The sequence below is a fragment of the Apostichopus japonicus genome, chromosome 19 (assembly GCF_037975245.1).
Source record: "Apostichopus japonicus isolate 1M-3 chromosome 19, ASM3797524v1, whole genome shotgun sequence".
Classification (NCBI taxonomy): Eukaryota; Metazoa; Echinodermata; class Holothuroidea; order Aspidochirotida; family Stichopodidae; genus Apostichopus; species Apostichopus japonicus.
Window position 1 is genome coordinate 14,900,731 of NC_092579.1, and position 26,314 is coordinate 14,927,044.

The 26,314-nt window shown below is 38.8% G+C and overlaps 1 protein-coding gene across 1 annotated transcript; it reads right to left on the reverse strand.

Moving 5' to 3' along the window:
• Positions 1–1,738: 1,738 nt before the first annotated feature.
• On the reverse strand, positions 1,739–12,994 carry LOC139960034 (pyruvate dehydrogenase E1 component subunit alpha, mitochondrial-like). The gene is made up of 9 exons (XM_071958050.1): positions 12,799–12,994; positions 11,797–11,865; positions 10,765–10,938; positions 8,800–8,926; positions 7,605–7,696; positions 6,741–6,989; positions 5,793–5,864; positions 4,533–4,709; positions 1,739–3,139 (listed from the first exon to the last, which is right to left on the reverse strand). Exons 1-9 carry the CDS (start codon positions 12,850–12,852, stop codon positions 2,978–2,980), a joined length of 1,176 nt encoding a protein of 391 aa, XP_071814151.1. The 5' UTR covers positions 12,853–12,994; the 3' UTR covers positions 1,739–2,977.
• Positions 12,995–26,314: the final 13,320 nt, after the last annotated feature.

Sequence of the window (26,314 nt, forward strand, 5' to 3'; positions counted from 1 at the left end):
GCTGCGTCGGATATATCTGGGAATCTATTAGTAAAATTCGTGTTGATAAGATCCACAAATTCCGCCCGTTTATGCCAGCCCCCTTCCCCCGTTATAGAGCCATGATACGACACTACCGTTCCTTTTCATCCCCTACGTCATGGGACGACGATACTCGTCCGTCGAACAAAAAACCTATCAGTGACGGGTTATTATATCATCATTTTCAATGTAAACAAAACTCATTATGTCAAATTACCATGAACAATACCGTACGTTATTTTTTTGTAATGGCTGTTATAAAATATAGTGTGACTTCCGGTACTTCAAAATACTTCTGATATTAAAAACCGATCGTGTGCATACAAACGGTTATTACTGCTCACTGTGTTTACAATTATTTATAAACAAAATGAACAGATCGTGATTTACTCGTCCGAAAGTGAAATCTTGCAGTCCATGGCTTAGAATATGATGGCAGCATTCTATTGGCCATTAATCTCATATCGGGCAACCTATACAACAAGCGTAATCTGCGCTTGAGAGCAAACCACTTATTTAGGCCTAATACGCGGAAAAACGCAAACTCATGCACTCAAGAAGTCTTCTATCACGTGATCTTCACGGTTTGACTTAAATACCATACTGTATATATAATTTTTTTTTTTGTATTCTTGTCAATTGCAGCTTACAAGAAGCAAGGGTGAAGGGCCCTAGGTGTTATATTCTTGAACTGCCGAACTGACGAAGGAAGGTACCCATGTTGCTTTTTTTTTTGGTGTGTATTTCTATTCAAGGTGAGTGTGTGAGGAGGTACCCAATTTATCCTAACATGTGCAAGTAGAATAATAAATCAGCTCCTCTTTCCAGTGCACCATTTCTACTGTAAAATGCATGAATTAAAATTGTTTCCATGAATGGGATTGACAGGCTATATGTGATGATTTCTAATCTAACATAAAACGGATGAGGTAAGACTTTTTATACTGATAGAATATAGAAACCTGTCAGGACAAGAGACACAGAAAACCCACAGGACTGATCAGGCGCGTAGCGAAGGGGGGGGGGCGAAGGGGGCAACCGCCCCCCCCTTGAGCAAATTTTGTGTGTATGTTTTTATGATATCGCTAGTAATTTCAAAATAGAAAATGCTTAGAAGCAACTTACAAGGCCTGGGAAATGCAATTTCCAGCGATCTGGGAGGCATTTTCGGCCAAAATTTTCTTTTACGTTTTGCGCCAACTCATGGTGGCGCTATGCGTAGATAGTTTACAGTGCCGAATCTACGGCTCTAATAGTTTGCCTACAGGTTCGCCCCTCCCTCGGCAAATTCCTCGCTATGCGCCTGGGACTGATGCACTTCTTCCTCCCCTTCCTATATTTGATTTTGACCTTCGACCAAAGCAATACCATTTCTACATAATTATTTAAACATATTTTACTAGTGAAGTTGCAGTGATGGCAAAGTCTCCTCCCCTTCCCATCCCTTGTTCCATTCCCTTCCTTCTCCAAGATCAACAAACGAAACACGTTAACACATATTTTGTACAATGCCTTTCGAGCATGCAGATTAAGAAGTAACAACTTAACTTGCTTTCCAAACTAAGGCATTCTATCTAATATTATTAAAAGCAAACTTAGCAGCTCTTATTTACCAATTTCATCCCGAAGGCCCCCCCCCCCCACAAAAACAAGAAATGATCGAAATGCACACATACACACATAAACACAAGAGAAATCTGAAATGACAAAGACAAAATTTTGTTGGTTGTTGCACGAAAGTGTAATACCATTGTAATATTGTAATATACACTTTTCTTTCCGACATGGTGTAATCAATATCATGTTAGTCACAGAGATGCATGCACAATTGGCCAGATGTAGCCTGCGACAGCATCATGAAATAAACCATCCACTGTAAACTGCATGTTACTGTACAAGACGCTCTTAAGGTGTATCCTATATCTTCATCTGAGGATATTCAGATGGCTCTTTTAGAAACATATGGTAAACCCAAAAACCAGGAGGCAAACTTCTTCGGAACAGCAATAATAAGAAATAACATATTCCAACTGACAGCCTATCATCCTGAATATGATCCATCATTACCTTTAAGCATAGTAATAGCTTAATAATATTTGAACATTCATTTTCTCTTTTTACTAATAACAGTTATAATAAAAAATAATCATAAAAAAATACAGCATTGCTTTTACAATTAATTTCTTCCATACTGTAGTCTCACACTAAATACATCCTAATGATGGATTTATTTTAAAAGTCTCATTACAAAGACTTTTTAAGACACATTACTGGGATAACGCTTAAAACCAGCTGGTTGTGTTTCTTGCTAACGTTACGCATCCATTACCTTACCAAAATAATGAAATTAATTAATTAATTATCAAATTATTTCACAAGACTGACATCAGTGCACTGCACTGGTGCACTGTCTAGTACAAATGCTGGAAATTATTTCTTCTTGCCAATATAAACCCAGTTAGCTAGTAAGTAATCAAAGATAATGATATCTGACCAGATTCTTAACTGCAAAGTAGGCTAGGTGAGGTACAATTATTACAATGGGCATATTTAAAGTATTGATATTTTGCTCACAAAGTATATGGATTGAAAACACAGAATTTTTATGAATGTAATGACATTAATGTAATGTTGGAAATACTAACACCATATGTTTTGTGCTCAAAGTGTAATAGTTCGTTAGGAATAGCTTCAAAATACAACCAGCTGTTTTCATTATCACGGTATGGCAGTAGAGTGGATCGAACCATGAGTGGCTAAGGACAATCTTATCGTACACGAGAGAACCATCCCGGAGAGGATATCGGCAACAAGACCACCTGCAAGTCATAGCACACTTGTGTGGACAATATGAGTAGAATATTTAATTTTTACAATAAAAGGGTCTCTCTTTGAACTCAGTTTATGAGGTGAACCTAGTAACAGGATGGCGAGACTGTGGAGTTAGTTCATCGTTTCAGCTGGATGTGTGAACACTGAAAGCGTCGCAGCCACGTACTGTGTACTTTGGGGTATTGGCGTACACATGTGTAAACGTCTCTGCTATTGCCGGCCTCGGGTCGGCCTTCGCCTTCACCACTGCTTCCTCAATTTCCTTGCGGACAGATTTATCGATATCCTACAAAAAAATCACAAAAGTAAAATAAATTTTTAGTGATTGAAAATTGAAATGTCATTTTGATTTAGACTTTGATATGGAAATTTCTTCAGGTGCTTCAATCTAGGAAAACGACTCGAAGAACAACAACACAGACTACACTTGTTAGTGACTACAGACTGATGTTTTCTCGTTCTGATACCGACAAACATACAAGGCATTATTTCAGATTAGAATTTTGATAGCAGCACTTCTGGTTGGTCTTCCTTCATCGTGACAGCGATACTGAAATATGGCCCACACATCTGTGTCAGTTATCTATTGCTGATAATCACTGGTCCTTTTTTGCTTGTTTGACAAGGAGAAATACAAATACTAAAGACAAACCAAGTAATGACAAATAAGTCTACATTTTAATAGTCTTTAAATATATTTGGTTTGAATGTCACAGACAGCAAAAAGAGGTGTTAACTTGTTTATTTACTGCATAGATTGATGGGAAACCATCTCTGGGGCAGACCCTGTCTAGGGCACCCTCTGATATAGTGTTTGTATGCAAATATACTTCCATAATTTCAGATTACTGCAAAAAGAAACAATTTTGTTTAAAAGGTTAAATCCATCAATTTTATCCTGATAACCACGGCTTAAACTCAGACATGTATTTCTGTGTCCTATCATATTAAATTTCCAACCTGATCTGTTATAGCTGCTTGATTTCCTTTTCTTACTTTCAAACTTATTTGTATTTACATGCAGATGTGCTGTTAGGTGCAGCTCTTTCAGATTCATTCATAACTGCAAAGAGAGACATTTTTGACATTGTATTTACTGTCACCTTCGATATTGGATGAGCTACGAGTTAAACCTAACTCATTTAATATTCCTTAGCTGTATGTATCGACTGTACACTAGTGTCTAATTGCCGACGGTAGCAAGCTGTGTGTATTTTCTGGGATCGAAGGTGGTGTCTAACACTTCTGTTACACCTAATTCGAAACTAGGTCAGATTACCGGCATGAGACGTTTCTTTGTGTGCGAGTCTTCACTCCCTTTAAGGAGAGTTGATTATAGCAAGTATTTACAATCACTCTGAATTGAATATTCTATGTGTATTGATGTGGACAAAAAGCATACATTAAAGAGATGATTGTAGCAGGTATTTACAATCACTCTGAATTGAATATTCAAGGCATATTGAATATCATTGAATATTCAATGGCCATACCAGAACATCCACATTTGCTGTCAAATACACATAGATACATATTTACAAGGTGATGAACATGCAGTAACTCTATATGCCCTTTGACTGGACCATGTTCCCATTCCTCTTCAACCAACCCTAACCCAATCACACCACCCTCCTCCCTCCCTCCCCACCAACAGCTCTAGAAAGACAATGAATCAATACCTTAAGTTCCTCCTCTGTAGTAAGATTCAATTCAATGATCTTCTGTTTGAAGCTAATGATGGGATCTCTTTGCTGTCTGATCTCTTGTACTTCCTCTCTTGTCCTGTAACTTGTACCGGGGTCACTCATGCTGTGTCCATGGTAACGATAAGTCTCCACTTCAAGAACCAACGGTCCCTTTGAATATCAAAAGTATCAAAATTGCATTCAAAATAATGTTTTATCCATGACTATTCCAATCTTGAGGGAGTTCCAATTATGTGTGCATAACCAGAGGTATCAAGAGCTAGGTCAGCCCAACTCCCCCCACCCTCCCCACAGGACCCCCCACCCTCCCCACAGGAAAATTACAAGGCTCGTTTTTCACACTGTCATTTTTATTTCAGTGTATTATTTATTCTTTAACATATATTTCCCTGGCCGATAACTATACTCTTGTTCCCTCTAATCGACTCCAGGCACTCGGGTGTAGCCCCCCCCCCCCCACCCCCTGCCACCTCGTTAGGCCTGTGCATTTAACACAAGGCCCAGTCAGAAAAACACTAAGCTACAACTCCCAAACAAAAATTAAAAATACAGCTTTAAAGGTATTTTCCAAATGCAGAAACTAAAATGCTCTAGGGAAGACAACAATATTCCCTCATAGCTAATTAATCTATGTTGCCCAAACAGCATGACGAAAACTGCCAAAGTGTTTGATGTACATTAAATTGACATAATCTTGACAGTCTGCAATTTGACTGAGTACAGTTCTTGTACTTTGCAATTTAACAAAATATCCTTTCAATACCATCTCACATATATGATAGCAATTTGAAATTGATTTACTTATCATTTCTCTCTTGGAGCAATTTCATGTTTTGTCATAAAGTGATGGATAACACGTAACAAGAAGAATCTTCACAGTTTGTTAAATTACTAAATCCATGTGAAGATATTGATAAATAAAGTTTGTAATTTGATAAGATATCATTTTAGAGCCAAGTGTTGAATTCCTCATTTACTAGCAAAAAAAGGGGGGTGGGGGGATTAATCAATATATGTTTTCATCAATATATGATTAATCAATCATTGTGTTGAAACTTGCTAACATATGTACAGTACAATATTAACAGTTAAATGGCACCTTACAATTTCCAGTTCCACTTGAATTTTGGGTTATTTCAAAAGCTTTTTGTTACATATATGCTAACATAGCAAAAGGTGCATGATTGTCAGCCAACCAAATGTAGTGCTAATTGGTTTGTTTCATCCTCTTACCTTGCCTGAGAGGCAGTAATCCTTTGAAAATTTGGTTGCCTCCCTGACTGCAATTACATCCATTCCGTCAATCTGAAGAGAGGAGGATAAAATGTTTTACTTGCAGGATGTGAAAAGTAGGTTCGAAGGACTGATTCTCATTAACATGAGGCAGTCATTTCTTCATTACGTTAACAGATCTCATGTAACAAAAACATCAACATCTTTCATTTTGATCTTTCTCCTTAGGCATGAAAACTAAGGAAATAAAACCATTTTTGTTTTTAATTATTAGTGGACTAACAACATTAATATACAGCATATCAGTAACATATCACCTTGACTGAACTGTCTATAACATATAAAACTTATCTTCCAAAGATCTATCATTGGAATGGTTGTTTGAAACTTAATCAAGCCCTTTATACTTAAAATCAATCAGCACAGCAATGTATATTTACCTACATTGACACCACTTCTGAGAAAGAAATATTCAGAAAACTTGGATTCTTCGTTTGAAGTCTCCTTTCCCGATGTGATGTTGGTGTCCCTTCTATTGCACTATTGCACCACTGTGACACTACGCAATCATGCTTAGGCATGAAAACTAAGTCAATAAACCCATTTTTGTTTTTAATTATTAGTGGACAAACAACATTTATAATTAAACAGTAACATTTCACCTTGACTGAACTGTCTATAACATTTAAAACTTATTTTCCAAAGATCTATCATTGGGAATGATCGTTTGAAACTTAATCAAGCCCTACTTTATACTTGAAATCAAATCAGCACAGCATATTTATCTCCCTACATTGACACCACTTCTGAGGAGGAGATATTCAGAAAACTTGGATTCTTCACTTTCGCTTCTCCTTTCCCGATGTGACGTTGTTTTCCCTTCTCTATTGCACCATTACACCATTATTTCCCATTGTACCAGCGGTACTCATTCTACCAATGTCTTACCCATATGCCAGGTATGTAATCCCCTCGTGTGTAATAGTCTGTTGAAGCAGCTGCTCTGTCCACCGCAGTGCCCATGCCATATTTGTTATTTTCACAGACAAATATCGCTGGAAGATCCCACAGTTTTGCCATGTTGAAAGCTTCGAAGATTTGACCCTGGTTGGCAGCACCATCCCCGTAGAGCGTGACGCATACGGTCTTCTCGTCTCTGTATTGGTGGGCGAGAGCGATTCCAGCTCCGAGGGGAACCTGCAAATACAACGGATGATGAGCTAGATAAATGTTGAGATTGGAGACAACAGAATCATGATAATGGAGCAATGAATGAATGGAAGAAATGAACTACATATATGCAAAATTTACACACTAATGAATTAAAAAAAAGAGGGACATTTTTAAGGAAAGCTAATTATGCCAGGTAAACTTAATTCTTCTCCTGCTGTAAGCAGACAACTCAATAGCTGGTTAACGAATGCATGGCATGTTTAAAATGCGTAGGTGATGAATATATAAATCCCAAGCAAATACAAGAGAGAGCTGCTTTCTTATCATTAACAACAAACTTTAAGCTACATTTGTTGATATCTCTGAGAGATTGGGGTAAGAGAGGTTGAAGCGGGTGGGGGGGGGGGGGACATTGAGCTGAATTCACAAAAAGTTCTAGTATACCATACGACCTACTACATGCAGGTTTTAACAAACTATCAATCCTTCATCTGGTTCTGAAATCAAAGAGTAGACACAAACAGGAATTAAATGAGCAAATTTACAAATCATACAATTTTTTGCTGGGAAAGTACTTCTTAATATTCAGTAACATCAACTTAATTTGCAATGTCAAGACATTCCTGGTTCAAAGCTTACCTGAGCACCGACTATACCATTTCCTCCATAAAAGTTCTTGGCATACATATGCATGGAGCCGCCCTTGCCCTTCGCACATCCTGTTTTACGACCTGTAGAACACACAGACAAATACTTAACAAAATGGAGACAACATTTTGGACAGAATAATCCTTAGCCAATCAATTGTGCCACCAATAACTGATAAAAAAATGTCACTAAAGATCTGTAATCATTGAGTCGTAGTGAAAATGGCTGCCTTTTTTCAAAATACTCCCCTGGATAATTCCCTCTTGTTGCAAGATATCCATCCATGTTTAACATTACCATCGCATGGTTAGGGAAGTACTTTTGCAGTTCAAATCTTGAAGACCAAGAAATTTGTTTTATTTTAAAGGCATTGAAGAGTCACCCCAAACCGCGTGCAGCGCTCTGTAAAAGTCAATTTTCCGTTGCTTGCGAGTGGAAGTTTTCTTCTTGTCGCTACAAAATACAGACAGTAATGAAACGTGATACCTTGTTATCTTTTATCTAAACCTGAGTTGTCCTTCGCTGCTATGTACACTGTGTTGTGTGTATTGAGCGTAGCTGTATGTATTGACTGTACACTAGTGTCTAATTACCGACGGTAGCAAGCTGTGTGTGTATTTTCTGGAACTGATGGTGATGTCTATCACTTCTGTTACACCTCATTCGAAACTAGGTCAGATTACCGGCATGAGACGTATCTTTGTGCGTGAGTCTTCACACCCTTTAAGCAATTCTTGAAACTAAGAATATTCTATGCATAAAATAGATAACTGCCATGCATCTAAAGATGCATATATGATGTATTAAGTTTACACTTTGCCAAGCATTTCCAGGTATGCTATTTACACTGCAATTTTAGAAATCAGAAGAAACTGAGGATATTTGCCCCTTGGGGCTTGAAACATAGACCTACAATTCAAAAAGCATATTAGGAGAGTCACATGGCAGATATCTTGCCTATTTAAAAGACAAACTAAGCATGGCAACCAATACCAAAACAAAACTTGGCATTAAAATATTTCACTTTTTAGAATTATCACATATTTAAAACTAAACTAGGTTACGGTTTATAAAGCCAACAATTACAGTATCCATCCACAAAATGCCATTTCCTCATGTGATGAGAATCATGCCTTCATAACACTAAATACAACCTTACTTGATGTGAGAGGGTAGAATAACCTACCTGTTAATTCGGCCAAAATTCCATGGGCAGATATACCTCGCATGTAAGCCCAACCGTGGGCCCTATAAGCTGTGATAACTGCATCATCTAAAGTCAAGGCATTCTGTATACCTACACAGCAAGCTTCCTAGAGTTAAAATGAAGTCAGATATTGACAAATGATCAAGAGAACTGGACAACCAATAAGTGGGAGATTCAAAAGTAGATAAAGCAGATTAGGTAGCAGAAAGAAGATAAGGTCGGATATTGACCAATAACTGATTACAAATCAACCAGCTGAAGATACAATTTCATAATTTCATAACGTCAGCTACAAATGATGTGATCCACTGATGAAATACCAACCAAAATGGAAGAAGCGAAAAATCAGGGAAACGTTTAATGCGATCCTCTTCAAAACTTGGACCGAGGCAGTTGTGGAAAGAACTGCAAAAGAATCATGTAATGTCAACCAGCTGCTAATCTTGTTATTAAGTTCAGTAATGACTTCTGGCTATTGTTTTATTTTTAACAAAGTTTATATAACTGTCAAAAGCTTAACATCAACTTTAAAGCATTTGTTTCGTCATTGTGGAAGATCTCTCAGTAATATGTTCATGATTTTCTTAGAACGCTTGTAACGGTAACTTTTCTCTGTGACATAAAATGAGAGAGTTAACCTCTCGTGGGTTTTGGTACCATCTGCTGATGCTTCCCTGTTGCTTCACTTTATCATCCCTTCAATAGTACTAGCTTCAAACACTTCTGTCTAGATCTCGGTTTCCCAAACTGTCTGGGTCCAGGACGTCAACTCTGTTTCGAGACAATATGTGGTGGGTCCCACTACTCCGTCCCAGGCTATTTTGTGGCATTTCTCTCTGCTTGACCAGTTAAATGCCAGTGAAAGGAATTCATGTACACAATAGTACTAACAGAATCCACAATTTCTTAGTCTGTAAACTAGTCCAATAATTTTGTAACTGTAAGTGGCTGGGTTGCTTTTCATACCCATTTTCTTCTTCTCACCATATTCAATCGTTTTTTTTTATCTGCTGTTTGTTCTCTACAAAAACTATGAAATACAAATTATTTTGTGTTCATACAAAACAGGCATACTTACGTACAGCAGCTTCTATAGTTAAGAATGATAGCTTCTTCACCTCTGATTTAAATGCACTGTAGTCTAGGATATATGTACATAACCTCTGATATGTAATTTTAGCAGGTCTAGGGGAAAGTGCTGATGTATCTTGTGAAAATAAAGGCTATTTCTAAAGAGAAATTGGCAGCGCTAGCAAAGGAGTTTGTCGGAATTTTAGCAACGTGTTCCTAACCTGCTTAGCTGTTACAGTAGTAGTATGGAAGCATCTAAGCTTCTTCTTGAAAGAATTTATCAAGAAGCATTTTTGACATGTACTGCATTTGTTATTTAAGCAGGGGTATGTAGCTAGTTTGTAGCTTCAACAGTTAATGATGATAGATGATTTATCTCTGATATATGCATAGGATAGGCTAGAATAGGTACAGTGCCTCTGTTTTGGAATTTTAGCAGGTCTTTGGAAAAGTAGCTAGTTTGTACTTTCAACAGTTAATGACGATAGATGAGTTATCTCTGATATATGCATAGGATAGGGTAGTGCCTTTGTATTGGAAGTTTAGCAGGTCTTTGGGAAAGTAGCTGGTTTTTAGCTTCTACTGTTAATGATGATAGCTGATTCATCTCTGACATATGTAAAGTAGTAGTAGGATATGCACAGTGCCTCTGTGTTGGAAGTTTAGCAGGTCTAGGAAAAGTGTTGCTATTTGAATGGGTTGAAAACGAATAACTTTTCTCACAATTATCTCAAGATATTAATCCTCTTTTATAACAATGTAACAAGTAGATTAAGTAACAAGTTAGCTACTGTTCAAAACCTATGGGAAAGTGAGCAAGATTAAGCTGCAAAACCTAAGCAGCTGGATTAAAACTTTCTAGAATGACTTTACCTGTCCAGAGTAAAGATGACAGAAACCTCTGATCTCCTTTGACTTGTATAGAGTACCAGCGGCTGTCTCCATCCTCCTGATGACCTGCATCTCCCTGTAGTACTTCAGAGCTTCATCTCTTGTCAGCACTGTGTTGGTTTCTGGGCCATCATCTAATTTATGCAGTTTGAAGTCCTGTGTAAAACCAAGACAACTTTTTTTTTCAATTAAACTCAAACTCAGCTAGATGGTTAGAATGTCGATACAGTAACTACATTGTCACATGTTGACTTCCACTAGACCATAGCCAAAAGGATGAGTGCAACATTGGGTTGTGCTCAATGTAAAACAGTTACATAATACACACATTTTCAGTTTCCAATCAATGTTCATTTTATGATTATATTTTATTTAAAGTACTGTATATACAGTATAGTAGCTTTATAGCTAAAACCTGTGCAGTTGTTAAGTTAAGTACAATTATGTATTGTTTGCTACCATAGTGGTCAGCATATAAAATTTTACAAATCTTGTTACGCAGTCCAAACCATGTACAGCTCGAGACCCTTCTGTACTGTACTATCCCCAATAAAAGTGCAGTACTTACCTAACAATTAATAATCAGCAGTTATTTTTGCTACGCTTAAGCGACAACAAATGTGGGAGAAACCCGCAAGGGCTTATCGATTACAACTTACACCATCGGGTGGCTTCCCATTCAACATTTTAACTCAAATTTGGAATCTTTTCAATTTAGAAATTCATTTCAGATGGGAAAACTGTAGATACTCTTGGATGAAAAACCCACCTTACTATGTCCCGGCTGGGAATCGAACCCCGAACCTCCCGATTGCTAAGCCTCATTGCCTCAAATGCCACCCCCTATATCCACTCGGCCACAGCACCTGTTTCAATCCACTCAGCCACAGCACCGGTGAAGCTTCAGCTTGAGTTCTTTTGTAATTTCGAACCAGATTTTTAGTACAGTAGTCTCTTTACATGAGCAGTAATGTGAATGATAACAAGAGACAAAGACATCTAAATTTTACTTACCAAAACTGTCACATTGGCTTCATTGACTGTACTGCTATAACATCTTAGAAATTTCCACGATACAGCTTTCTATAGAATTTCAAATATTAACAGTAATTAGTGATTAAACAAATTATTTAAACCAATTCAAAGATTTGCAAATCACTTGCAATATAGTTTATACCTTCATGGTTTACTGTGTTTCACTCACAATTTGTTTGCATCAATGCCTAACATCACGATGAATCTCCAACCAAATGAACCATGACATTGCAGTCATCAACTACTGTATTCATAAAGTTTTGCTTAGTCTACATTCAAATTTTGTATGTGTATATAAAACAGGATTATACCATATATACTATGTAATGGCAGCATGCAATGGTTCATGGTATTGTCAGATGACAACTGAGTTTTGGTATTCACTACTTAGGTGAATCTAGGCAATACAAGTATGATGGTATACAGTGAATTCAAATGCAGCAAATTGAAAAAGTAGTTACAATTTGACTAATAAAAACAGCAACTACAGTGTCTGTCCATGCAGCTACATATTTATAACACAGTACGCGAATTTAGGGAACTCGCAAAATGACCATAATTAACAACTTTACTTTCGAAGTAAAGTTTGCTTATTTCAATTGTTATAATGTTTTCATGGATATTCTAAGATCTACCACTGAGTAACATAAGAAACATATCAGTTTAAACTTTAAAAGTTAGTTTCATAATATAGGCTAGCTAAGTTTAAGAATATCATAGTGATTTGTAACAAATGACCTCATCTTTGCAAAATGCTGGGGAAGTTGAAAGGATTTTTTCCCACAATTTTAGCAGAAGGGGTACACTCGGCTTGCCAAACTTGTTCATGTTACGCCTTTGAAAGTGTAACGTCAGTCCTAACTCAGGCTAGGCCTTTGGCTATCTGTAACTTACACTAAGTTACTGTACATTATAACTAGTATACTGCTACTACTAGGAATAGGCAGGCTAGGAATAGGATGTAGTGAGGGAATACATCACCTTTGCGGAGGAGTGACCGGTACTAGTTATTCTAGCGGCGATTGAAGACAACATTTTGCAGCTAAGTGTTACAGGTTAGCATAAAACAAAAAGGTTCCCTAACATTACTTAATTAGCCTAGCTGATGGTAATGCTTCAAGCGTAATTTACACTGCTCACACTGTACTAATTGCAACGCAGTCAACAACACAATAAATGTATGATGTGCTGTTATCAGTATCAGACCTCGGAGACACCGCTGCGAAGTTAGTTACTTATTCCGCGTTCCTCGTTAATACATTCGCGAATGAGTAACTGCTACCTATTCAGTTACTTATTCGACAATGCTATCGACGTAATACCTATGGCAAACCGAATGCTATCTTACAAGATGTGCAAGATTTGGTCATAGAAAGCCAGATTTTAGTGTATTTTCCGAAAATAAAAGAGGTTTATCTATGGGTCATATGAACTCTAAGGATGATTTAGAAAACTCCCACAATGCGTTTTGCCCGGTCCAAATAATACTTGACCAATCCTAATGACCACTACACTATCACTTCTTATGAATGAAACCGGACCATGGAAATCTTTTGGCCCAAATCAAAGCCAGCACGCCTTGGACCACCTAACCAATGGGTCATATCAACTCTAAATACAAGGTAGAAGGGTCCCACAATGCACTTTACTTTGTCCAAAGAGTGCTGGACCAATTCAAATGACCACTACATCATCACTTCTTAAATGAATGTAACGGGACGACGAAAAAAAAAACCTTTCGGCCCTAGTCAAGACCAGCACGCCCTGGACCACCTAACCAATGGGTCATACGAATGCTAAGGGCAATGTAGAAGAATACCATAATGCGTATTGCCCGGTCCAAAGAGTGCTTGACCAATTCAAATGACCATTATACCGTCACTTCTTAAATGAACACAAAGGGACCACGAAAAGCTTTGGGCCATAATCAAGACCAGCACACCAATGGGTCATTAAATTCTCAGGACAGTGTAGAAGAATACCATATAATGCGTCTTGCCCGGTCCAAATGGTGCTTGACTATTCCAATGACCATTACATCTTCACTTCTTAAATTAATGAAACGTGACCACAAAAAAAGGGTTGGCCCTAATCAAGACCAGCACGCTGGACCACCTAACCAATGGGTCAAATGAACACTAATGACAATGTAGAAGAGTACCATGTTGCGTCTTACCCGGTCCAAAGAGTGATTGACTAATTCAAATGACCATTACAACGTCACTTCTTAAATGAACACAAAGGGACAACGGCAAAGCTTTGGGCCCTTATCCATCCAGGACGCCTTGGACCACCTAACCAATGCGTCATATTAACTCTAATGAAAATGTAGAAGTGTACCATGATACGTCCTGCCCGGTCCAAAGAGTGTTTGACCAATTTAAATGACCACGACATCATGATTTCTTAAATTAATGTAACAGGACCACGAAAAAGCTTTGGGCACTAATCCATCCAGCACGCCTTAAATCACCAAACCGATGGTTAACATGAACTCTGCTAACAATGTAGAAGAGTACCAAATTTCGTTTTACCCGGTCCAAAGAGTGATTGACCAATTCAAACGACCATTACATCATCACTTCTTAAATGAACTGAACACAAAAGGACAACGAAAAAGCTTTGGGCCCTCATCCATCCAGCACACTTTAGACCACCTAACCAATGGGTCAAATGAACTCTAATGGCAATGTAGAAGAGTACCATAATGCGTCTTGCCCGGTCCAAAGAGTGCTACGTGCTAGACCAATTTAAATGACCAATACATCATAACTTATTAAATTAATGTAACGGAACCACGAAAAAGCATTGGGCCATAATCCATCCAGCACGCCTTGGATCACCAATCCGATGGGCAACATGAACTCTAAGGACAATGTAACAGAGTACCATAATGCGTCTTGCCCGGTCCAAAGAGTGCTAGACCGATTTAAATGACCACTACATCATAACTTATTAAATTAATGTAACGGAACCACGAAAAAGCATTGGGCCATAATTCATCCAGCACGCATTGGATCTCCAAACCGATGGGTAACATGAACTCTTAGCAAGGGCGTAGGAACCGGGGGGGCTGGGGGGGGGCGCCAGCCCCCCAGTGAAAATTATGGGGGGGCGGAAGTATCGTTCCGCCCCCCCGCTCCGCAAGTCAGAAAACCCCTTTTTCATTTCCAAATAAGAAAAAAATCTCATTTGAAGCACCAAATTGCATCTAAGGCCAGGTGAAAATGCAAAATTCTTTACAAAATGGAGTGGGTGTTGAAGTGTGCTATATTGCACCAAATTGCATCTGAGGCCACCTGGAAATGCAAAATAATTCCAAAGGGGAGGGGGACACCCCCTCCCCTTAGACCCCTCCCCCAGGCCGGCCATCAGTCTTCAGCCCCCCACTCAAAAGTACCTTCCTACGCCACTGACTCTTAGGACAATGTAGAAGAGTACCATCATGCATCTTGCCCGGTCCAAAGAGTGCTAGACCAATTTAAATGACCACTACATCATAACTTCTTAAATTAATGTAACGGGACCACGAAAAAGCTTTGGGCCCTAATCCGTCCAACATGCTTCAAAAATGTATACAATGTGAAATTCAACTAACGTTTTGTGTCACCTGCAGTGTTTAAAGTATTTAATAGACAACTTTCGGTGAAAATAAGCCCATTTTCATAGATTGGTTAGAACGAAATCTTTCACGTTGAAAGTGCATGCTAATGTATGAAGCTTTCTGCAGGTACATGAAATCTGGTCAGTTTATTTGGTCTTTACTTAGGTCCATTTGCAACAAGAGTCCATCAAATTACATATTTTGGATGGAACCCCCCCCCCCCCCCCAATAACTTGATTTTTCACTTGAAATCTTCATATACAAGTTTTTCAAAGTTAAAACAGTTCTCCAAAGTACAAATCACGTATATTCGAGTTCAACAAAGACTAAATTTTATGTTAAAACAATCAGATGTGATACTCTGGTGTCTCAAACTTTAATTGGTACCTTTTCCTGTTACTACATACTTGGATTTTCCTATAGTTCTGTTGTCCAAATTTAAAGAAAAGACCTCAGACGGTCCATTAAGTCAAGCTATATTTAAAGAAAACACTCTTTCGAGTTGAAAGGGATGACTTTTTAATAATTTAACATAAAAATGACTGTAAAAATGGCCGCTTAGTGTCAGTTTCTCTACCCCAGGATTCCTGTGGTTTAACTGTGTAAAGTATAGCACTGCACCCTAAGTCAATGGAGTTATTATTTTTTTGCTATGAAGCCCGCCCCCAAAATTTAAACTGACCAGGGCGTTCATAAAAAGGAAAAATACTAATAATTAGGTCACCACTCAATGGATTGTACTGAAGTTTATATATATATTTTGCAAACTGTTCAAGTTATTAATTGATATAAATTTCGTCTTTTAACTCGGAATTCAAAAGTTATACAAAGAATTAAATTTTGCCAAATTTGGGGGTTCAGAGCGGATCAGTCGGTTCTTGTTTGGTGCCCAGGTTCTTTCCCTGTTGACTTTTCTTAAAAGTATTATTATGTTCCCTCTTCTAAGTGGAATCGAGATACACCCGTGACGGTGATCACACAGTCACAGATTTGACGCAGGGGACTGGGGTTGAGAACGGATCAGTCGGTTCTTTATTTGGTGCCCATGTTCTTTCTTGTGTGACTTTTCTTAAAAATCGAAAGCAATCGCTTCTTCGTCCTCTGGCTAAGAAGTAAGATCATGTGTAGCATTTGTGTCTACGGGAATCTGCCAATTTGCATAAATGCATAAGTTTGCATAATTGTAAAACGTGTACCCTCGCATTAGTTGAATTTCACCTGTATGATCGCGGAATATAATAGTAAGTTATCTTTTGTGCATCATGATATCACGCGACGAACGTAGAATGTATATTTTAATATGACGTTAACTTAGAAAAGAACGAATCACAAAATAGCATTCGTCTTTTAATGAGTTAAACATATCTTAAGCCGGATAATTTATGATATTATAGAATTGTGTAACATTTATCCTAAATGTAGTAATTAACCTTCCCAAATAGTTGAAATAATCATCTTAATGGATGTTAAACTTATATTAAGCTAATTTTGTGATACACATTACTGTCAGTTGATTGGTGACAGTATAGGCAGGATGAGAGGGGCATGGTTTTCTCTCTTGTACAAGTCCTATATGTTCTTGTATGAGTATAGTCTTTTCGCTTCTCGGCCTTTTGACTAAGATCATGTAATAGTATCTGTTTCCTTTCGAGGGGAATGGTGATGTACACCCGACGATGAACACACAGTCACAGTCCCGATGCAAGGGGACTGGGGCTGAGAGCGGATCAGTCGTTTGGTAGTTTGGTTTCGTGCCCAGGTTCTTTCCTGGGCGACTTTTCCTTAAAAAAAAGTCTTTTCGCTACTGATCTGATGAGTACCCAATACACCCCGCGAACCGGTTGTCCCCTATATGCTTCAGTACACCGTTGTGTACCCCGGCACCCCATGAGCAGGTTTCCCCCTGTATGCTTCAGTACACCGTTGTGTACCCCGGCACCCCGTGAACAGGTTGTCCCCTGTATGCTTCAGTAGACTGTTGTGTACCCCGGCACCCCGTGTACCGGTTTCCCCCTGTATGCTTCAGTGCACCGTTGTGTACCTCGGCACCCCGTGAACCGGTTGACCCCTGTCTGCTTCAGTAGACTGTTGTGTACACCGGCACCCCATGAGCAGGTTTCCCCCTGTATGCTTCAGTACACCGTTGTGTACCCCGGCACCCCATGAGCAGGTTTCCCCCTGTATGCTTCAGAACACTGTTGTGTACCTCGGCACCGCGTGAACCGGTTGTCCCCTGTATGCTTCAGTAGACTGTTGTGTACCCCGGCACCCCGTGTACCGGTTTCCCCCTGTATGCTTCAGTACACCGTTGTGTACCCCGGCACCCCGTGAACAGGTTGCCCCTGTATGCTTCAGTACACCGTTGTGTACCTCTACTAATTTAAATAAATTACACAAAAACTCAATTTCTCGTTCATTTCTTACTCATTTATTTAGTGCAATCGTTCAGCAGACAGACACAGATTAGTTCGTACTGTTTGACACGAGATTTCCTTCCTAGGGTTGGTGAGTAGCGGTGTACCTAAAATTGTGTGTGTTTGAGGGAGGGGGAGGGGGTAAGTTTGAAAATATTTTTTATCATGTCCTGAATTAATATTCATATAATCATAAATTAAAACATGTATACTCCCCCTGGTTGAGATTCATTACCGAAATACGGTCAGAAACGGTCGAAAACGGTACAGTACATACATGGCTACCTTTGTTAAAACGCTGGACCTCCTCATTTATTCCGGCAAAGTATCAAGCCTAGGATAACGAGAGATCGGTTTAGTGATGTATAAAAATCGATTCTAACATATGGTTATGTAAATGCAAAAAATGATGTATACAGTTGTCTAATTCTACCCCTGTTAATGAAAAAAAAATCCACTAAACCATTTACCCTTCCTCGACTGAAGATAGGGGAAGCGGGCATTCCTCTTGCGCACGCTACTGCTAATGTTATACATTGACCCTGAATACAGAGGCCCTAACATGAAAACGTACGAGATATTTAACAGTTATGATCCGATGGTGTGACGCCCGGAGGAGCGTCACGTAAACGCCTCCGTACATAGGTGGTATCACTGCTGGAGTAGTCCTGTTTGTGTGTATTGTTTTATTGTTCTCTGAGGGTCTGTTTGATCTAATATCTTTTATATGTATAGTGATCGAATTGTTGAAATTTCTCATGCTATTTTATTCCTTTGTTTCCGTCTCCCTTTCAGTGACAAAAGTCTTGTTCCTTTGTAGCTATGTGGAATGTTCGAGCCACGCGAAGATCCGCGGTTTCGAGTCAGTATTTGTATTAAGTTATTAGCACTTGTTGCAATTTTGGTTTCCAAGAGTGTGTTATGTTTTTGGTGTTAGCCGCTGCCCAGTGAGGTCCGTTGGCCAGTTCGTTAAGTAAGTTAAATGTTCTTTATAGTTTAAGCAAGTCCGAGTCTTTTTTCTTATAATATTGTGGGCGTATTTCCCAGTGGCGGAGCGTCCATACAGTCAGAGGGGGCGGATGCCCCCCCCCCCCCCTGACGGACTCAAATGGACTGCTGGCGCCCTTTTCAGCTCTTTACCACTTTTTACTTATTCGCGATTATTGACTTTTTTATTGCGCTCTCAAATACCTATTGACATTTGTCACGTTTTGTTGGTGTAATTTTCTAACAAAATGGCGATGACACCTATTTATTCTTCGTTTATCTGCAAATTAGCAAGGCCCGGAAAGGGTCCTTTCCGGTGATCTAGGGAGTATCTTTACCCAACCTGTGGTGGCGCTCCGCTTAGATAGTGTCGAAAGCGCCCCTACAGACCATTCTCGCCCCCCTGACCAATACCCCTAGCTCCGCCACTGGTATTCCCCGTTTGTCTGAATCCCTTTAAATTATTACTCTAAACCAGGGTTGTCCAACCTACGGCCCGCGGGCCACAGTCCGGCCCGCCGCAGGGTTGCGTCCGGCCCGCCAGAGATGCTCTACTGTGCGAAATTTTAGTGAGCAGATTTATTGATAACAATTTGAAGCTATATAATCAATCATTCGAACATTCTGGGTCCAAAAAACTGCATACAGGTCAGTTTGTGTGACACTCTCTCAGCGGAGGAGGGGGCGGCTGAACTTTATTCATCTGTTTTATCAGGAAGGAAAATAAATCAGTGCGCACCGCGCGCCGTGCTCACATTTTGTTGCCTTGGGCTTCGGGCCAAAAAATCGAGCGTAGGGTTCATGCGGCCCCCTCCTTCATCAAAATCATTCCATGTGGCCCTCCTCTGCAAAAGGTTGGACAACCCTGCTCTAAACCCATTAAAAGTTTGGGAACAGCATGTTTTCGTCGGACGATATTATCGCTTCACCCTGCGGGATTATTCTTGTATTTGTTGCTCGGGGGGGGGGGGGGGGTTGTTTCGATTCGGATTGAATTATCCCATAGGCAACGCCTACGTATTGGCCACGGACTTCAAAGGTACGTCTCGTTTTTATTATTTATGTAAATTATAAGCTGGGATTTATGTTGGTTTGCAATGTTATTAATTAAACATTGGTACTATAGGGAATATATTAAGGTGTATGTTGGGCAGTTGATTTCTTTCTATCATTAACTTCGTTAGTGATTTATTGCCTATTAGTGAAGTATTAATTTATCACCTTGTATTAAATTTATTGGTAGTACGAAATTCAATTTATTTGTTCGTATTTTATTAGTTCAGGTTGTGTTAACTTGTAGTTGTCCCACATTGATTCTGACATATGGTGGCCGACAGCGGCCCTATCGAACCCACAGCCGCTCGGCTAGTTACAACCTGTTGGGGGCGCTACAATAGTACGATACAGAATAAATATAGTCCTACCATTACAATCATTCTGAAAGTTCGGAACTCTGAAAAAGGCTTCCCTCCAGTGCCGCATAAAGAAAGAAAGAAAGAAACATGATTACACGACAGGTTCTGCAACTCTTTTCGTGGAAATTTGGTTCATTGGTTGGGACATCACTTAAAGAGAGCGGGAGTGGGCGTAGAATATGAGGGAACATTTTGACTGCCTGCTCTTGTTTATTTCACCAAGGTTGCACAAGCCTCAGTGTTACACTAAGTCACAATAATGTAACCCCCCCCCCCCCCCTTGTTAGACACATTAAAATAGCAAATCATTTTAAGTAACTGCGAGTGAATATAGTTCCAGATTTTCTAGGCCACTGAGATCTTCTCTTGATTATATGAAATAGAAGAAATATGTATGTGATTTTAGCCTAATAACAGACCAAGAGGTTCACTGAGGTTACATCTTTGGGAAAATGGGAGGAGTATGACTGAGTTCGGGGGGGGGGGGTGGGGCATAAGTGAAGTGTCAAGAACATTGAGCTCTCAGAATATGATGAAATGTGTCCGTAGAGTCGCGTTTATCCGACCTCCCCGTGACTGAAGTATATTACTGTAAATTTTGAATGTATTTGCTTCATGATTGTTGTTGGTATCATACCAAATATGTTCAATAAGCTGTAATTGTCCAATGCAAACGAATTACATTTAAAAACTATTCAGGAAGCTCAGCAAAGAAAACAATTCAAACTTAAAATGCAGGGAAACAAGCTTTTATCGAACCAACTTGTACAACTATTGAACTATAAATATATGAACCAATATAAGTTAAAATGAATGCATGAATGAACAAACTAAAGCAATAAGTAAATGCTGCAATGAAATATTAAGCATAAGAAATGAGAAACTATAACCCTGCTCGAATTTGAAAGGTTACAATACACTTCTCCAACATAATATTGTTCAGTTGGACTAAAATAGCTACACATGTGGTGAAAATGATAAATTTCTCCTTAACTAGAAACCCCTTTCTATACCCATGCATGTATTTAATAGTTTCAAACGTTCTACGAATGATATCATTTGAAGAAGCATAGGCCCCGACAGCTATTAAGAAATTAAACACTGTTGCACCACTACTGCAGCCTGATAAATATAACAGTCACCGTCCAGCTTCCTTCACACTACTAATACGCATAGTTATACATTAGGATTTAAATGATATCAGGACTCAATTGCATGGAAAACTACCCACCCACATGCACACACCCACACAAATGTATGCCCACGAAAAAAAAGTTATATTTGGATAATAATCACAGAAGCTCAGTTAACCAAAATTTTAAGTGAACGGAAAATAGAATAAACTGCATAGAGTTTTTGGGCAAATTTCTCATGTACATATCTCTTTGAAAATATGAATGTATCAATAAATATATTAAAGAAAATGATTTATTAAGCGTAAAAAAAGACCGTATATCAACTTTGATAAACTATTATGCCTACAACGATTTAAAATGGATGCAATAAATATCTCCATCATATGGCATCGTACCGTTTATTACTTCAGATGTGGTAAAATCATGAAATCCTCCTGGACTAAAAACCCAATCAATTCTCAATTTAGGGATTTTGTTAGTTCATAAACCAGACAAGTGGTAAACTGGTTTTCTATTGATTGGGAAAACCGTTGATCGACGGGTTCCTGACTTTCTTAAGTGAATTTACATGATTTTAATTACATGAACACACTCTATTTACGTGAATTTTGTTTGGAAATACATTTTTCAACAGATTATAAATACAGGTAATTTAGTTTGCCGAAAATTTGAATACTGTCGCATGCGTGCATGCCTGTTCCATCGTTTTAGCATATATACAATTGCACAGGAGGTATGACGTTCTGTGAAAGAGCATATGCCCCAAGATATATAGTGCAGCAACAAAACACTCATGCAGGTCTATGGCGGGCTGATTGTCCGCCATTCCCTCTAATACGTATAGCATTACGTCCATCTTCATTCTTCATCGTCCGTGATGGTTGTCCTACGTTTTCTCCATCTTCATCTTATTTATCCTTCTAATTCTGTATTTTTCCGTCTTTAATTGTTCTGACTTAATCGTCGTGCAGTCTTCATCCATGAATGTCCTTGGACTGCAGTCCTCATCCACCTTTTATATATCCGTCGCCCTGCAACCTCATCCGTCTCCATCCAACTCAATCATCCTTCATTCCTTGACTCCCCTTGTTCTTCTTCTGGTGGCATCGTTCAGTGTCTCAGTCCACCAACACATAGTGGCGCTACGCTTAGATAGTTTGCCTACATGTATATACAAAATATAACGAAGCGTGCGAACAATTTTGGGGATGAAAGTTGCTATGTGCCTGCACCCATGGGCGCAGATCCTGGTGGGGACAGCGGGACGCGTCCCCACCAACTTTTTCAGTGGTGGTGACATGATATACCGTGTCCCCACCAATTTGTCTTGACCAAACGCTGCATTTCAGATTCCCCCGTATTGAACTTTGGTGCAGTTTGATCCAGCATTGTGCAAATGACACGCAGCAGTTCTCATTTTATAATATTTATCCACAGTTGTTAAATATAGAACGGAAATCACATTTGCGGCAGTCTACAATTGTTTTCTGGGAGACGACATCGTAAACAAAAGTCTACTTGGATTATTTGTCCCCTGATTTTTTTTTCTGCAGACGCCCATGTATTTCCCCAAACTAAATTTCTAAGCCATTAGATCAAAAACTTAAGGAGGTTTGGGAGCATCATTGGGTCTGGGAAGTGTTATTTCCGGCGATCTGGGAGGTATATTTGCCAAACAAATTCTTGTACGCTACGCGCGAACCCATGGTCGCGCACTGCTTAGATAGTATCAGAGAACAGACACGCATCCCCACCATTATCCAAGATTGATCTAAGCAAATTTCCCTCCCAATATTTGAAACAAATCGCCCCCCCTGGACGGTAGACACTCTTGGTATAAATTTTTTGGTTCATCAAGTAGGGTTTTTCCAGCCTGTTTGAATGAACATAGATTAACTATCAGAACTTTCACGATGTTCTCCTGACATGCAGAATGTATCCATAGGTTTTGGGCTCTTTCACAGTTACCGGATGCAATTGTTTGGTGGCTGTGGAGTACTTCACGTACCTTGACCCTGAAAAGAAATCATAACAGGTGGTGGTGATTTGCATATTCCTTTGTGCACCTCCAGATAATCAACACACAGGGTATTTTAACAAATATCTACATATAAAGCTCTAAGGCTGCTCTCAATTAAATCTTGATTGTTTTCGCTATGAAATACTACCTAGAAACAATTAACATCATCAAAAGGAGTGTAGAACTGTATGTTCATGTACTAGGTAAATACCTTTAAAGAGCTTCAATTCAGTTATGCATTTAACCTCTGGTTTAAGACATGAATGAATCCACAAACCACCAATTGCATCTATGGTAATCATGTAAAAGTTCTGTTGTGAAGAGAGTCAGAAGTGTGGCTTAAAGGTATCATTTGAAATGGGTTGTAGGCTACATCTAATGCCATGCACTACACATATTAAATAAGCATATAATGAGGGCATAGACAGAAACACTTACTCATCATTCCCATCTCCATCTTCGTTTGAGACGGTTTCTGTAATAGTTGAAATCGGTGGCTGCCAAGTTACTTTCTCACCACATATCCAACGTAGCTGTGATAAAGAATGACAAAGTTTGGGGTCATATGTTAATTATTAAGTTTGATTATGCAAACTTTTATCAGGGTTTCTTTGCCAGAATATATTTTATAGTAATATTTACCTTTTCAGTAATTGAGTTTGCAAGCAGTTATCTTACCATGTTCACAAATACACACGCACAACATTTCCATCACATTCGTGGCCTTTTGGCAAGAAATCAACAATTATTCACAGACCGTCATGAGCCATGATTCTAAAAAATTATTATGTCAGCTGGCAGGGTAGTTGAAGGATGTCCATGCAACCCACTGCATGCAGTATTTTGTGAATGTTTGACAGTGCCAAATTTATGTGATTAGCAAGGTTCTTGCACTCCTATGGACCTGTTTACAAGCTTTTGATTTCTTTTGACCTTCACAGGAAAATAGTATGTTGTACTTATAGGTCTCCTGTATTGAGTGTAATTTGGGGTCAATACCTTTAATTATGTAAAATAACACACATGACATTCATCCACGTATTTAGACTGAACCCCAGTGACATATATCTCAGAGGATATCTAAAACAGGATCCTGGTACTTAAAATGGATTATTATCAATAGATACATTTTAGTATTTATTTCAGGAAGATTTTTTTCATGAAAGAAGCAATACAGGGTTCATAGAAACCATGGGGCCTCTGCAACTGAGGCTGGGTTTTGTTTTGCTGACTGTTTTCAGAGCAACATAATTAGCTGTAATCCAGTACATACAATACAAATGAATATAGCCTACTACTGTATCTTAGAGAAGAGTAATGGATGTAATCCGCTAGTTTGTGGAATGAAATAACAACCCTTATGACAAGGCCTTGTAAGTTGCATCTCAGCATTTCTACTTTGAAATTACTAGCAATATCATAAAAAAAATACAAATAATATGCTCAAAGGGGGAGGGGGAGGGGCAGTCGCCCCCTTCAACCCCCCCGCCTTGGCTACGTGCCTGTGGTTAGAAGTCCTGTAAGAAACAGGCAAAATGGAAACCCAGTGAACCCATATCGATGTGGTTGTACGTACTTACACTCATACACAAGAGATGTACAGACATTATGATTATAAAAAAAAAAACAATGCCACCAAATATTGGGGGGATATTAGATACTATATCCCCCACCTAAAATATTGGGGGGGCATGTCCCCCCGTCCCCCCATGATCGCCGCCCATGCTACCATCCATAAGCCAACAATGGAAGACTTACAGAGCCAATATAAGAGTTGGTTTACATATAATCTATGGTTGTAGATTCTGAAGCTCATTTCCACAAATATGTGATATGATTAATCAAACATTAAAAAGTTGAAGTCAAATTATTGTTGGCAGTTAAAAGATGGTAGAATGTTTGACAAAAGAACGATCAAAACCGTACTATAATTTGCTATTATTTGATCCCATTCGTTATCACAGCTTGCATTAGACCAAATTTTATGGATGTAAGCTCTTGAATTCACAGGAGATAAATACTGCAGGCAAACATCAAACATCGTTATTAAATTTATGCCCTAGTCACCAAATTGGTATGAGAACTTCTGAAATTGTGTGTATAGTACATTCTTGTGAAGGTGAGACACGTGAGGCAGTTTTTGTGGACATATCGGCGAGGTATGGATAGTTGCTTTGGAAGAAACACTACACCATTTTCCACAACTACCTATCCTATATATTTCAAAGTTGTTCATGCATATGACATTGAGAAGTGTAGCCTCTATAGGTCAATATATAAAGGCCTATACATATGTCAAAATAAAAATGTCTAGCATGTATTGTCTTTTCCTTAAACAATACCTGATCCTTTCCGTACCCTCAACAAAAGTTATCTTACAATCCATGATATGCATTGAAAAACATTAGTGTTTCTTAATTTGAATATGATTTTCTAAAATATGCCAATTTTAAATCCTGTGCAGTGACAAGCCTCTGATGGAAACCTGTTCCTTATGCACCAAACTACACAGGATGGGATGACTACACGATTGTAACGTCCAGTTCTGACGGCTTTCCAGTAAATAAAGGACCTATATGCAGTGTACCTGTAGGTACTATTACATGACCTGTGTCCCAGTATCAGTATCTTTGGACCATTGCCAGATCCAAAGCTTCAGGTCCATTATTAATGACCGAAAATGTACTTTTGTTTAATGTAGGAAGCGATTGTCTTGACATATGATCTGCTTGGTCCTCGAGTTCTAAATGAATGTTATGAAAGGGCTCTTGCTACCCTAATCCCAAATATAAATTAGCATGTAAAACTAGCAAAATCATTGTAACCAGTATCATATTATTTAGCAATTATTGTCAACCGATACTCATAGCTAGTACAGTAACTAGCTACGGTATCTCTTGATTACAGTTCACACCTCTCTT